The following is a 13,349-nucleotide window of genomic DNA, read 5'->3' as shown; positions in this document are numbered from 1 at the left end:
AGCAAAGGCCATGGCTGCCTGGTCAAAGGGAGGAGGCAGACGGGTCCCTGCGCAGGTCATTTAATGAGATGCCTGGTGGCTACAGAGCGGAGAGCAGGCCTGGAGACAAAGCTGTGCTGGGCAGCCTCGGGGCAGGCCCCGGGTTCACTTCCAGCTTGCGAAGAACTGCTTGAAGAGGGGACTCTCACGGCCCTGGGGCAGGATCTCCACCTGCAGCCGACAGTGGGACAGAGACTGGTGAGGTGGGGATAATCCTGTGCTCCTATCATGAGGTGGGGGGCATGGTGGGGTCCCAAAGACACCCCCCCTTGCATGGGAGGAGAGATCTGCCTTGGGATGAAGGGCCCTGGGAACCATCTCTGTGCTCTCTGTTGGGGGAGCCAGGCCGGGGTGGAGAGCCAGGCAAAGGCCCAGAGATGTCCTGATTTTATAGGGATAGTCCCCATATTCAGGGCTTTTTCTAATATAAGCACCTATTGCCCGCCCGCCCGCCCCTCCCCCACTCTGTCCCAATTTTTCACACTTGGTATCTGGTCACTCTACTGGCAGGGAGCCCCCCATCACCTCCCCATTTCCCTTCCCCATCCCCCAGGAGCCCGTCAGGGCCCAGCGTTCACTCACCTGGGTCTTTGGGGAGTACTTCATACGGGAGATGAAATCCTCAGCCACTTTCAGGGCTGCCTCTCGTTCCTGCTGGTTGGCTTTGCGACCTGGGCGAGAGGGAGGTAAGCGTCAGGGCAGCCGATCCCCCGCACAGACACACAAGTCTGGAGGGACAGGGCTGAGTGCTCTGCTGAGCACCTCTGGCACTGGGGGAGGTGCCCAGGATCGGGTGCTAACCCTGGGCAGAGTGACTGTGGGGCAGATGCAGGGAGCTGGAAGGGCCTGGGATGGAGTAGAACAGGCCAGCTGGGAAGGTGCTCCTGGGGGAGGGAGCAGGGCCAGGCCAGGTGGCAGGATCCCTGTGTGCAGATCACCCTGGCTCCCTTGCTGGGGACTCAGCCCAGGGGCTCAAACCGCAGCAGGGTTGCTCAGCCGAAGCAGGAAGCCCAAGAGGGTGGAGGGCTGCTAGTGGGGAACGCCCATGCAGGCAGAGGGCAGGGGAAGATGGCAGCATGGCTGGGCAGTGAGAACACAGCTGTGGTGCCTCCATTCGTCCCTCACCACTGGGCCATGAGCTCTGGTCAGTAGGAGGATCAGCCCCGCCAGCCACAGGGGCAGAGCTTGGGGCACAGAGAGAGCGGGAAATGCCCTTGTGTGGCCCGTCTGGTGTGAAGTCTGCTCCCCGAGGGGGGTGGTGGGGAATAAGCAGGGCACTAGGCCTGGGGAGGGGAAGAAAGCAGGTAGTCTCCTGCCCTGTTCTGGGGAATTCCTACCCATCGGAGCCCCTGAGACATGGAGAGGGGCTTTCAGACCTCCGGGGCCTGGGGAGGGAAGATGGGTCAATGGGGGAGGAGGGTGGTCCCCGAGTTCCCTTGAGCGCCACACATGGAACGGAGAAGCCTGCCAGCTGCCCTGACGGCAGAGACAGGCAGGGCATGGCATGGCAGGGCCTGGTGTGGGGCAGGGCTGCCCGGGGGGGGGCAAGTGGGGCAATTTGCCCCAGGCCTTGCAGGGGCCCCCATGAGATTTTTGGGGCCCCTGGAGCGGGCGCTCGCTCTGGGGGCCTCGGAAAACTGCTTCTTCCGCTCCGGATCTTCGGCGGCGGGAAGACTCCAGGCTCCCTGGGTGGCCCTGGTATGGGGGCAGCTGTGAGGGGACCCTGAGTGAAACAGTTTCTGCTCAGCCACGCAGGTGCAGACTGGGAGCTTTCACCAGCCAGCAGGGCAGTCCTGCATGCCCAGTCAGGCAGGGGGGTTACCGCGCAGGCAGCGCACATGAGGGACTGCCAGAGGCCTGTCTGGGGACTGGGTGTGATGTTCCCTCAGTGCTGACTGTAGTGCACCGGGTTGATGCATGGCCCTATGCAGGGAGCGCTGGCCAAGAGCCAAAAGCTACATGGTGATGCTCAAGACAGTGACCCTCCCAGTGGGCCAGGTGCCATCGCTGACTTGTGAGAACGGCCGCCATTTTCCAGAGCAACGAGGCCCTGATCCTGAATGGAATTCCAGCACCTAACTTCCATTGACTGCAGTGAATTAGGTGCCTAAATCCCTTTGTGGATCTAGCTGGGGGGGGAGGGAGCTTCACTTGGCTCTGTACCCCGCTCCACATTTTCAGGAGCCACTGAAAACCCAAACCCCTTGAAAGATAGCTCCAGATAGGACCCCAAGGTGGCTTTTGAAAGCCTTGGCTGTTGGTGGTGGGCGCGGGCTACACCTTGGAGGGGAAGATGGCAGAGGGGCTACGCCGGCTCTAGACGAGGGCTCAGTGGGGAGCTCATGGGCAGGATGGCAGGAGAAATCCCGGCCCAACCCTTCCTAGAGACAGCGGAACCCGCAAGAGACTGACTTGCAAGGGGTTCGGCCACCTGGATCCCTGTGAGGGGGACGGGATGGCTGGGTAAGCTCCCGCAGCTGCACCCATGCTCTGCCCTGCAGGCTGCTGGGTGCTCCCCTGCCTGGTGCCCCCTGCTGCAGTGCATTAAAGCCAGCTGTGTGTACACTGAAAGCTGTTGCTGCTGCTTGCCACAGGGGTGTTCTGCAAAGGGGAAGGCGAGGTGGGGCTGGGGGCATGGCAGGTGGGAAGGGGGGTGGGGTGAATGGGAGGAGAGGTGGAGCTGGGGCAGCCCCCAGATGAGGTTCACTGGTACCACTCAGGCTCTGCGTCTCTGCCCCCCTGCAGGGCCAACTGGCCCCTGCAGGAGGGCCCGTGCTTGGGCGCCGTTACCTTTCCACACGTAGATCTTGCCACCCTGGCCGTTGTCCAGGACGAAGCAGTCGTCGGTGCAGAGCAGGCCCTGGCTGAAGGGGCTGCTCCCGGACACCTTGGTTAGGTTCATCTTCCCTGTTGCGTCCGACACCTGCCAGGGACAAGGAGAGGTGGATCCCTTCAGTGCCCACCCCCCTACGCTGGTGATCCCATCACAGGGAGCCCAGCCCCCTGCTCCACAGCACCTCACCCAGCTCCACGGCCCACCCGCCTGCAGCTCCTAGTCCTCACCCCCCAGCCTGCAGCCCCAGCTCCTCCCCAGCCCTCAGCCTGCACCACGCCCCCCCAGCCTGAAGCCTCCAGCCTTGCTCCTCAGCCTACAGCCCTAGCCCTGCTCCACAGCCCCCACCCAGCACTCAGCCCTGTTCCGCAGCCCCCAGCCTGCATCATAGCCTCCACCCCCACAGCCTCAGCCCTGCTCCCTAGCCCCCAGCCTACAGCTCTTAGCCCCCATCCCCACAGCCTGCAGCCCCAGACCCTCCCCACTTCAGCCCCAGCCTTGGTGCCCCGCTGTGCCCAGGCCATGGTGGGGTGCCGTGCCCATGATGGCACGAGAGCTCTGAAGATGGAGTGGGGGAAGATTTTGCCTTATAGAGAGCAGCTGCCCCTGCGTTCTTCTGATCCGCCGTGACGTCCTCCTCGGGGCTGCCCTGCCTCAGAGTGGGCTTGGGACCCAGCACCTAGAGAAAGGGGAAATCTGTCAGAGCCCAGTGCCACCACCCCCCATCTCCAGCCTGTCCCCTCTGCCCCCAAGCAGGGCTTCACCCCCTGCCCCCTCCCCAATCCCAGCCCCACCCCCATGCCCTGAGCCCTCCCGGATCCACCAGAGCAACAAGGGCCCCGCCAACCCTGCCTGGCCAGACCTGGATCATCTCAGGCGGCTCCTCCCCATCGGACACGATCTCCACCCGGGCCTTGCCCTGCCGCTCGCTGTCCCGGATGGCCAGTGCCAGGTCTCGGGCCTTGTTGCGCTCCAGGATGTTGGATGTCTCCCCGCACCATGTGTAGATGGTCTGAGAGGAGAGAGGGGCATGCATGGAAATCCAACTGCCTGCCAGCGCCCGGCCTCCCTACCTCACCCCCTGCCTGCCAACCTCCCTGCTACCCACCTAGCAATGCCAACACTGCCACCCGGCAGTGCCCGGCCTCCCTACCTCACCCCCCACCTGCCAACCTCCCTGCTACCCACCTAGCAATGCCAACAACACCATCTGCCAGCGCCTCTGCCCATCTGCCTCATGCACACCCAACCCCTGCACACTGGCCAGTCCATCCCCAGCCCTGGGTGCTAATGCACCCTCCACTCACCCTCGCTGACCCCCGTCCGCCCCTGGGTGCTAATGCACCCCCCACTCACCTTGGCTGACCCCCCTCCACCCCTGGGTGCTTATGCACCCTCCACTCACTCTGGCTGACCCCCCCTCCAGTCCTGGGTGCTAATGCAGCCTCCACTCACCCTGGCTGATCCCCCTCCACCCCTGGGTGCCAATGCACCCACCACACGCCCTGGCCAATACACCTGGCTGTGAATACAGACATATGCCACCATGCACAGCCAGGCCTGTGTCCGCCCATGCCCCTGCCCCCGGTGCGGTCTTACATCGCCCAGGTCCAGGATGAAGCAGTCCCCGGTGTTGTAGCTGGCCCAGCTCAGCTCCCGCTCGGTGGCCCGGATGTTTTTCTTGCCCTTCACTTGGTAGAGTTTGCGGATGGGCCCGGAGCCCTGGCTGGACTGGGTTTTGTGAAAGGCGGACTCCACACCGCCCTCCTGAGGGGCAGAGACAGAGAGGGGCCCTGAGCGCCAGCTGGGCAGGGAGCACGGGGACTAGCTGGGGGGGTGGCAGATGGAGCAGGTCAGGATTGGGGCGGGGAGGAGGGGAGGCAGGGGCTGACCCATGGCAAAGGGAACAGGTTGAGGGGTCAAGGGAGGGAAGCAGGGCAGGCCTGGGGTGATAGTGAGGGGTCAGACAGGTCAAGCCAGGGTTGGGGGTTGGGGAGGGGTCAGACGGGTCAGGCTGGAGCTGGGGTGGGGGGTGAGACAGGGCAGGCTGGGGTTGGGGGGAGTCAGACAGGTCAGAACAGTTGGGGATCTGAGGCGGGCCCCTCCCCAGTACCTGGTACTTGATGCCGCGGGGGAAGTACTCCATGAAGACATCAGACTCGTTGCCCTGCACCTCACGGTGCTGGATGGGCCGCTCACCCAGCAGGGTGTTAAGGTGGGTGGAGAGCACGGCGCAGGCCCCCTGCTCGTCCCGCGAAGAGCTCTGGCCTGGGCGCGGTGGGGGAGGAAGAGCAATGGCTGAGCTGCCACCCGGCTAGCAGGGGGCCCGGTCTCGGCCCCAGTGCTAAGGTTTGCCAGGTGTCCAGTTTTTGACCAGAACACCCAGTTGAAAAGGGACCTTGATGGCTGTGGTCAGCACTGCTGACCAGGCTGTTAAAAGTCTGGTTGGTGTGGGGCTGGCAGGCTCCCTACCTAGTGGGACGACCAGGGAGGCTCCGTGTGCTGCTCCCGCCCCAAGCACCAGCTCCGCAGTTCCCATTGGCCAGGAACTACAGCCAATGGGAGTTGCAGGGCTGGGGGCAGCATGCAGAGCTCCCTTGCCGCCACTCTGTCTAGGAGCTGGAGGGACATGTCGCTGCTTCCCGGGAGCCACCTGAGGTCAGCACCACCTGGAGCCCACACCCCGAACCTCCTCCCGCCACCCCAAACCCCTGCCCCAGCCTGGTGAAAACAAGAGAGTGAGTGAAGGTGGGCTAGAGTGAGCGACGGAGTGAGCGGGAGCAGGGGCGGGGCCTCAGAGAAGGGGCGGGGCCTGAGGGCAGGGCAGGGGTGTTTGGTTTTCTGCCATTAGAACATTGGCTACCCTGACGGTGCCCCGTGGCACCAGGACGGGCTGCGCTGTGGGCTGGGGAGCCCTACAGGGTGGCCAGGGGGCCCGGGCTGATGTGCTCAGCAGAGAGCCCAAGGAGCCTGAAGTCTCCTCACCCCATAATGGGAGCCCCCGGGGGAAAGGGGGCTGGCAGTGCCATGCCAGGGAGTGCTGTTAGGGCAGGGAGCAGAGCCCGAGCATAGGGCCCCTCGCTTGGCCCTGGCTGGGCTCTCACATCCCTGCTGGCCCAGAAGGGCAGCTCCAGGCCCTGTCTCAGAGCTCAGACCCTGGTCTCTGCCGGCCAGGGTGCTGTCCCCTACGGTGTGTGAGGAAGGGGCGGGGCAGCCCCAGGTCTCAGCTAGGGATGCCAGCTCACCGGCGCTGTCAGGGGAACCTTGCCCCAGCTCATGAGGGGGCAAATCTCCCTTCCTCAGTGGGGCGGGCATGGCCCAAGGTGCCAGCAGCCTCAGCTCTGTCATGGCGCTAGCACCCTGCTTCCCCCCTCCAGGCTGCCTCACCCCACAGGGCTGGCCGGGAGCCCGCACTGCTATGCGGTGGAGAGCTGGCCCTTACCGATCCAGATATGCAGGTTGGCTTGCTCCTCCGGCCCATTGTGCAGGACCAGGTAGGAGTCTCCCGAGTAGAAGATGCCCTTGGACTCTGCCGGCACTGGGACTGGCTTCATCTTCTCCACCCGCCAGATGTGCAGGCCCGGCTGGTTCACCGAGGCATCAAAGGGGGAGCCACTGCAGGAGTGAAAAGAGGCTGGGGTGAATCCGGAGAGGGGTGGAGGGGCTGAGGGTGGTAGGGGCAGGATGGGGGTAAATCCAGATTGGACTGGGGGTAACTCCAGGGGACAGGGAGGGGTTGTGGAAAATCCAGGTGAGGAGGGATGTGGGGCAGGAGTTAAAGGTAAATCCAGGGAATGAGGTTGGGGAGACTGGCTTGGTACCTTTTGGGGATCGCTGTGTACATGGTGTCAGGGCCCTGGGGAGAAAGAGGAGCTGGTTAGCATTAGGGCCCGGCACAGCCTGGCTCCCTGGCCAGGAGGTGCCCACCATGCTGGCAGGCGAGGGCTCCTGCCCTGTGGCTAGGCTGGGGACCACAGGCCCCTCCTGGCCTGCACACTGAGAAGGTAACAGAACTGGTTTGGCTGCTGCTGAGTCATCCCCAGCCAGGCAGAGGAAGGATGAGATGGGGCCAGGCATGTGGGTGCAAGGATCCCCGTGTCAGGGTGGGCGCTGGCCCAGAGAAAACAGCCCTGCCCCTCCCCCCACCGCTGGCCATGGTGAGGCAGGGCTGGGTGTGCTGTGTGTTATTCCCTGGGAGGTCTGACATCCTTTCACACTCCCTGTTACTTCACAGCCCACTGTGGTCAATCATGCATTGCATTTCTCACCCACCTCCCTGCCAGCCCCAGCCGCCCTTGGGGGGCCACTACCCAGCTCCACTCTGAAGGCTTGTTTATCTCCCAGCCATCTGCCTCCTCAGCACACATCCTGTTGAGAAGGGCCATCTGACAGCCCGAGAATCAGCTCCCCACACCCCGTCCCACCAGCACCCCTGCCACCTGGTGCCCTCTGCATGGCCCAGCTGATCCCTGCCAACCCATTGGGTCCCTCCTGATCTGGATTTGAACCTGGGGCCCTTGGCTTTATGCCCAGCCCCACACTGCACAGCCTGGGAGCTAGTGGCTGCCTGCAGCCACCCGAAGGGTGCAGATGCCAGGCTCATCACTAAATCCCCGCTCATCTGATGAGGTGGGGCAGCCTGGCCTGCAGTGCAAAGTGCTGCATTGCTGACAATGGGGGGGCCAAGCCCCAGAGCCCTGGCCAAGCCCTGCTTGGGGCTGGCCGAGCCTCCTGCCTGACAGTGCCCCCCTGGCAGTGATGGATCCTGCCCTCATTGCAAGCCAGGCCAACTGCCCCCAAACCCGGGTGCGTCCCTGCAGCTGGCCCCCTTGCCGGCAGCCTCAGCACAGGGTAGAACTGTCTGGGGACTGATGTCCCATCCCGCCTAGTGCTGCCAGCGCCCCCGGATTACGTCATGGGACGAAACCTCCAGGAATACAGCCAGCCCGAACTGGCAGCTCAAGTCCCTCCAGACAGGGACTGCTCGGATAAGCCAGCCCTGATCCCCTGCTTGGGTCCCAGCCGCGCACAAGAAGGGCTCACCCCCTCACGCTCAATTACTGCACCACAACTGGAAGGTTTCCCCTTGCCTAACGAGGCCTGCGACAAACGGAAGGAACAAAGTTACTCACCGGGGGAGTCGTCAGCCTCTACTGCAAAACCTTAAACTGCAGGAGTTTAAAATCAGATTTCCTGGGAGGGGCCATCCCTCGCCCACACCCTGTTCCTCTCCAGCAACTCGCTTCTCTGTGGCTGCAGGGGAGAAAGAATCAGGCGCTGCCTGGCCAGTGACTCATCTGATTCCTGACCTGCCCCCCAGCCTGCCAGTGCCCGTGCTGGGCATAAGGAGACCCAGCAATTGGCAGCTCATTCGCTTTTCATTAGTGTTATTGTTATAAGCACTTGCCTGGGTTAGTATTTTACTCATTTTAAAAACGGTTTTCAAAAAGATCTGAAAATACAGCCCAGCGAAGCTAAGTTACATGCTTCAGCCCCAGCCAGAGGGCCCAGGGCAATGGCCCTGCTTTCCACCTCCTAATGCAGGCCCTCCACTTGCGGCCCTGCCTAAACCCGTCCCACGACCTCCCTGAGGGTCGCGACCCCCAAGCTGAGAAACACTTTCAAAAGACAACCATTGTGCAATGACGTGATTGGCGACTTTGCATCGAAAAAGGGCTGGCGACGTCGCTTTTAATGAAGGCCAGTATTTCTTTCCAATACTGTTCATTTCATTGAATGTGGACTGGATAACAAGTTTATTAGTGTGTGATGTTGTCATGGAGTCCCCAGGCGATGCACTGGAACTGCGCCCCACAAAGCCAGTCAGGACTTTGGGGAGCCTCCTCTCCCTCGGAGCAGACTGTCTTCAGGGCAAGAAGCTCACATGGCTTCACCTCCTGGGTCTCTCCTTGGAGCATTCAGCATATGCCCCTCCGTGCGCTTCCCACAGCGAGTCCATCCAGGCAGGGTCCTGGGGAAGCCACACGGTCCTGAACCCCCACTTTGCAGTCGGATGTGCCTCTCAGCCAGCCAGTAAAACAGAGGTTTATTCGATGACAGGAACACAGTCTAAAACAGAGTTTGTAGGTCCAGCGAATGGGACCCCTCTGCTGGGTCCATTCTGGGGCCCAGTGAGGCAGACAACCCACGTCTGCCCTCACTCCTCATCCCCAGCCAGCTCCAGACTGAACCCCCCCCACCAAGCCCCTCCTTTCTGGCCTTTGTCTCTTTCCCGGGCCAGGAGGTCACCTGATCTCTTTGTTCACTTTTAGCTATTCCCTTGCAGGGTGAAGGGCCCCAGCCATTTGTCAGCCATTAATGCACACTGGAGACTTAAGAAATGCATAGGGGAAACTGAGGCACCCACACAGTATTCAGAAGAAACATTAAGAACGGTCTCACTTCGTCATAGTTGTGTGTTGGGGAGGGAGAATATTCCTGCTCTGGGCCCTCAATGGGCTCATACTGTCTTTGCATCCGGCTAGTCCAGTCCTGAGCCCCACCCCCAACACTGCCAGTGCCCCTCACTCCCGACCCGCAGCCCCCTGCTAGCCCAGCCCTGTCACCACCCTTATCTCTGCGGCAGCACCTGGTGCTGTATATAAACTAGTGCAGAAGATCAAGTCCTGATGGAGCAGATGGAGCTGGAGGGGGTGTCCATGTGCTGGGCAGACATGCAAAGAGCAGGGAAACAATCCACAGGAGGAAGGATGTTTAATAAATGAAGAAGACTGTGGCCTTGGGCACAGGGCCACGATCTGGTGGGATGGTTTGCACAGCTGAGCAGAGAAGATAAAGGAGTTAAAAAGGGCTGGAGAGGGGAGGAGTGGGACATGGTGTTGATTGTGCCAGGGAACTGGAACTGAATCCCAAAGAGCGAGAGGCTCCCTTCTCTCAGGGAAGGAAGATCCAAGGAGAGTGCCATGGGTGCTGGTCACCCAGCCCCCATTGGGTAGAAAGGATGGAAATGACGCAGTTCTGAAACCAGAGGCTGTGCTGGTGGGGGAGGTTAACTCCCCAGATAAGCTATCTGCTGGGTAATCGGTGCTGCCAGACATGCGTCACGCTAGAGCTCCTTGAGTGCTGTGCACAGTAGCTTTGTAATCCCAACGATAAAGGCCCTATACAGAGTAGATGCCCTGCTGGATCTAAACTGAGAGGCTGTGACTATGGCTTCACTTCAGAAAAGGTGTTTTTTACACCGGCCTAATGAACTCGATGCAAAATCCTGGAGAAAAGGATCCAGAGCGGAGCCCACCTCGATGGAGCTAGTCGAAGTGAACCCCAGCGGGGTTTATCTCCCCACTAGTCTGCGTCATCTGCAAACTTTACCAGCAATGACTGCATATTTCCTTGCAGATCACTGATAAAGATATGGAACTGCATTGGCCCAAGAACAGATCTCTGAGGAACCCTGCCTAGAAACACCTTCTGGGATGACGATTTCCCACTAACCGTTCCATGTTGAGCTCTATCAGTTAGCCAGTTTTTATCCCATGGATTAGGTCCCATAACGATTCAGCATTGTGCTACCTTTTCATCAGAACATTGTGCAGCACTGATGCCCTACAGAAATCCAAGTACATTATTATTTACTGTTTACAGTATGGTAGCATCTTGGATCCCCCAGTCACAGACCAGGACCCCATTGTGCCAGGCGCTGTACAAACACAGACCAACAAGATGGTTCTCGCCCCCAAAGAAACTAATCTAAGTAAAACTAACATATCTAAGTATTTATGTCAACACAGTTACCGTTATCAACTCGACTTGTGATCTCATCAAAGAATGACCACAAGTTTATTTAACAATCCCTATTCTCCATAAAGCCATGCTCATTTGCATTAACGGCGCTGCCTCCCTGCTGGTGGGCGAGGGGTGAACGGTACATTGCAGAGAAAACTGGTCCATTAATGAGTGATGAGGGGACGTCGATCCAAGCATAACCCCGGCCAGCTGGACAAGAACTACTCTGGCCACAACCCGTTCTTACATAATCGAGGGTCCTCAGTTTTTGAACTGTCTCCCTCCCAGGGTGCATAGGCTGCCCTCTACCTCCCTCCCTTCCTCACAGCTGCCTTTCAGAAATACCTCCTCCATCTGGTCATCTCACTCAGCCCCTGCTGCAATGAATGGGACAGTCTCACAGAGTTTAAGCTCACGAGGGCCCATTAAAGCATCTCAGCACAGGTCCTTCAGCTATACCTGTACTGAGCCTAAAGTCTCTCATTAGACGAAAGCTTTTCAGTCCACTGGAGTTGCATGCTGGAGACAGAGACCAAGAGAGTCCCAGCTGCCCCTAGTGCTGGAGGAACTGCTCAGGGGAGACGGGCCCAGACAATCCCAGCAGGCAAACAAAACCATGCCCCATGCCGCAGAGGAAGGCAAGCCCCGCCCCCTTCAGGGCTCTTGTCTCAGGCTTTTTGCAGACTCTGGCAGGTGCTTCGGCATCACAGCCAAACCAGCTCAAGACGGAGGATTTTGAAATGGAAGCTGAGATTCTGGAGAACAATGAAAGGGAATGTCTGCCTCCCGGCCCCAGCTAGCGCTTCCTGAGTTCTTGCCCCGGGGCAGTGCCCTGGCTTTGGCAAACACTGGCTGGAAGGAGAGCTGAGTACATAGTTGGGGGGAAAACGGAAACTGTCTGTAAATACGCGAAGGGTTGAATCAGCTTGGAGAGAGGGGACTCTATAGGAGCTTGGAGGGAGGGGACTCTATAGCAAAAGGGAGAGGGAAGGGTGCTAAAGCAAGTGAGCAGAACATCATGTCAGACTTTTCACAAAGCCATCGCCCTACATCTGGCCTCTTGGCCCCCAGCCTCAAGGGAAACCTGCCCAATGCTTTCGAAAGGCAAACCTGGGAGCTGCATTCATAATGTTGCTAGACAAACCCATGGCCTGAGCAGAGACACCGGATTACAACAATCTATAACCCACTAACGACCCACCCCAGCTGTCTTCCCCCTTTTTCTTTCCCCCCTATGACTGGCCGGGTGCTAATGGACCACCTCACCTTGAATGGTCCCTTGAAATATGTATTAATTCCTTATGCTGAATCAGGGGTCGGCAACCTTTCAGAAGTGCTGTGCCGAGTCTTCCTTTATTCACTCTAATTTAAAATTTCACGTGCCAGTAATCCATTTTAACGTTTTTAGAAGGTCTCTTTCTATAAGTCTATAATATAGAACTAAACTATTGTTGTATGTAAAGTAAATAAGGCTTTAAAAATGTTTAAGAAGCTTCATTTAAAATTAAATTAAAATGCAGAGCCCCCTAGACCGGAGGCCAGGACCTGGGCAGCGTGAGCGTCACTGGAAATCAGCTCGTGTGCTGCCTTTGGCACATGTACCATAGGTTGCCTACCCCTATGCTAAACTATCTGTTCCACCTTGTGTGTAACTGGCACTCGGAGCACCTTTTCCAGGCCCAAGGAGGAGCTCTGGGCAGTGCCAATGCTTGTCTCTCTCATCTGCAGAGGTCAGTCCAACAAAGGAGATTACCTCTCACCCCCTTGTCTATCTCATCTCCTCTGGGCAGACCCCCATTCTCAAGCCTCACACGTTAGCACCCCGTGCCCCAGACCGGAACCTCTCTCTTGCTCCTGGCAGGCCCCCCAGCTGGAGTGAGGCATCGGCCCATGAACTCCCCTGGAAAAGGAAGCCCAAAGCAATGATGCCGACGCTTTCCCTTCAGGACCACAGGGTGTCACCCTTCCCTCACGGAGAGCAGTGGGGCAGAGCCGGGGAGCTGTCCTGGGATCAGGGGAGGGACTGTAAGTGGGCTGGGGGTGAATGGGGGAGCGTGGGGGGGGGGGGAAATCAGGGAGTCTCTGGGGTGGGATAGGAGGGGATGGGGAGGCTCTGGGGGAGGGTGGGGGATCGGGGAGTGTCTGGGAGGATATGGGGAGGGATGGGGGAATGGGGAGGCTCTGGGAAGATGTGGGAGGCTTTGGGGAGAGGGTTCTGGGGACCAGGGAGTCTCTGGGGTGGGATAGGAGGGGGATGGGGAGGCTCTGGGGATGGGATGGGGAAAGTTCTGGGGGAGAGTTGGGGGGATCAGGGAGTCTCTGGGAGGATGGGGGAATGGGGAGGCTCTCGGGAGGAAGGGCTGGGTGGGGGGCTCAGGGGGAGGCATTGCTGGATTCCCCGTTGTGGCTTGGCAGTCATGGTCGATTGGTTTCCTCTTTACTCTGTCTGCATTTGCAGAGGGAGTTTCCGTCTGTAGTGCTGCAACAGGCAGGTCCCCCATGCTTGTTCCATTCCTTGTCCCAGAGCCTAGGGCGGAGTGCTGGGTGGCTGCTCACATCCAGCCCCCTCTGTGCACATCTGGGGTTTGAGGAGCTCTGAGAAATCACGGCCAGAGGAACGATTCCTCAGTAAGACCAGGGAGTGCAGCAAGGCCTGCAGTCCCTGGCCCACGCTCAGGCTCAGTGTGGGAACGTTCTCTCTGGCCCTTCCTCACTTCCACCGCAAATTCAG

At 59.5% G+C, this 13,349-nt stretch overlaps 1 protein-coding gene across 3 annotated transcripts; it reads right to left on the bottom strand.

The window, feature by feature from the left end:
• Nucleotides 1-44: 44 nt before the first annotated feature.
• Nucleotides 45-8,134, bottom strand: CAPG (capping actin protein, gelsolin like). Of its 3 annotated transcripts, none has more exons than XM_030551878.1 (10): nt 8,005-8,134; nt 6,694-6,728; nt 6,315-6,487; nt 4,986-5,140; nt 4,472-4,639; nt 3,735-3,884; nt 3,459-3,551; nt 2,830-2,962; nt 622-710; nt 45-210 (listed from the first exon to the last, which is right to left on the bottom strand). In XM_030551878.1, exons 2-10 carry the CDS (start codon nt 6,714-6,716, stop codon nt 145-147), a joined length of 1,050 nt encoding a protein of 349 aa, XP_030407738.1. In that variant the 5' UTR covers nt 6,717-6,728; nt 8,005-8,134; the 3' UTR covers nt 45-144. The 3 variants fall into 3 exon arrangements, with proteins under 3 accessions (XP_030407738.1, XP_030407739.1, XP_030407740.1); XM_030551879.1 differs by lacking the exon at nt 8,005-8,134 and adding an exon at nt 7,916-7,977; XM_030551880.1 differs by lacking the exon at nt 6,694-6,728 and having other exon boundaries at nt 8,005-8,133.
• Nucleotides 8,135-13,349: the final 5,215 nt, after the last annotated feature.

This window comes from Gopherus evgoodei, chromosome 2, assembly GCF_007399415.2.
Source record: "Gopherus evgoodei ecotype Sinaloan lineage chromosome 2, rGopEvg1_v1.p, whole genome shotgun sequence".
Classification (NCBI taxonomy): Eukaryota; Metazoa; Chordata; order Testudines; family Testudinidae; genus Gopherus; species Gopherus evgoodei.
Note: the sequence above shows the minus strand (reverse complement) of the source record. Positions and strands in the feature narration are given on the sequence as shown.

What these genes read in the sequence shown, in the direction of transcription:
- CAPG (XM_030551878.1), bottom strand. Translation starts at nt 6,716, where the DNA reads ATGTACACAGCGATCCCCAAAAG. An exon ending in AGCCGCCTGAGATGATCCAG is followed by an intron (nt 3,552 to 3,734) that starts GTCTGGCCAGGC and finishes CCCTTTCTCTAG; the next exon opens with GTGCTGGGTCCCAAGCCCAC. An exon ending in GGGCAGCTGCTCTCTATAAG is followed by an intron (nt 2,963 to 3,458) that starts GCAAAATCTTCC and finishes TGTCCCTGGCAG; the next exon opens with GTGTCGGACGCAACAGGGAA.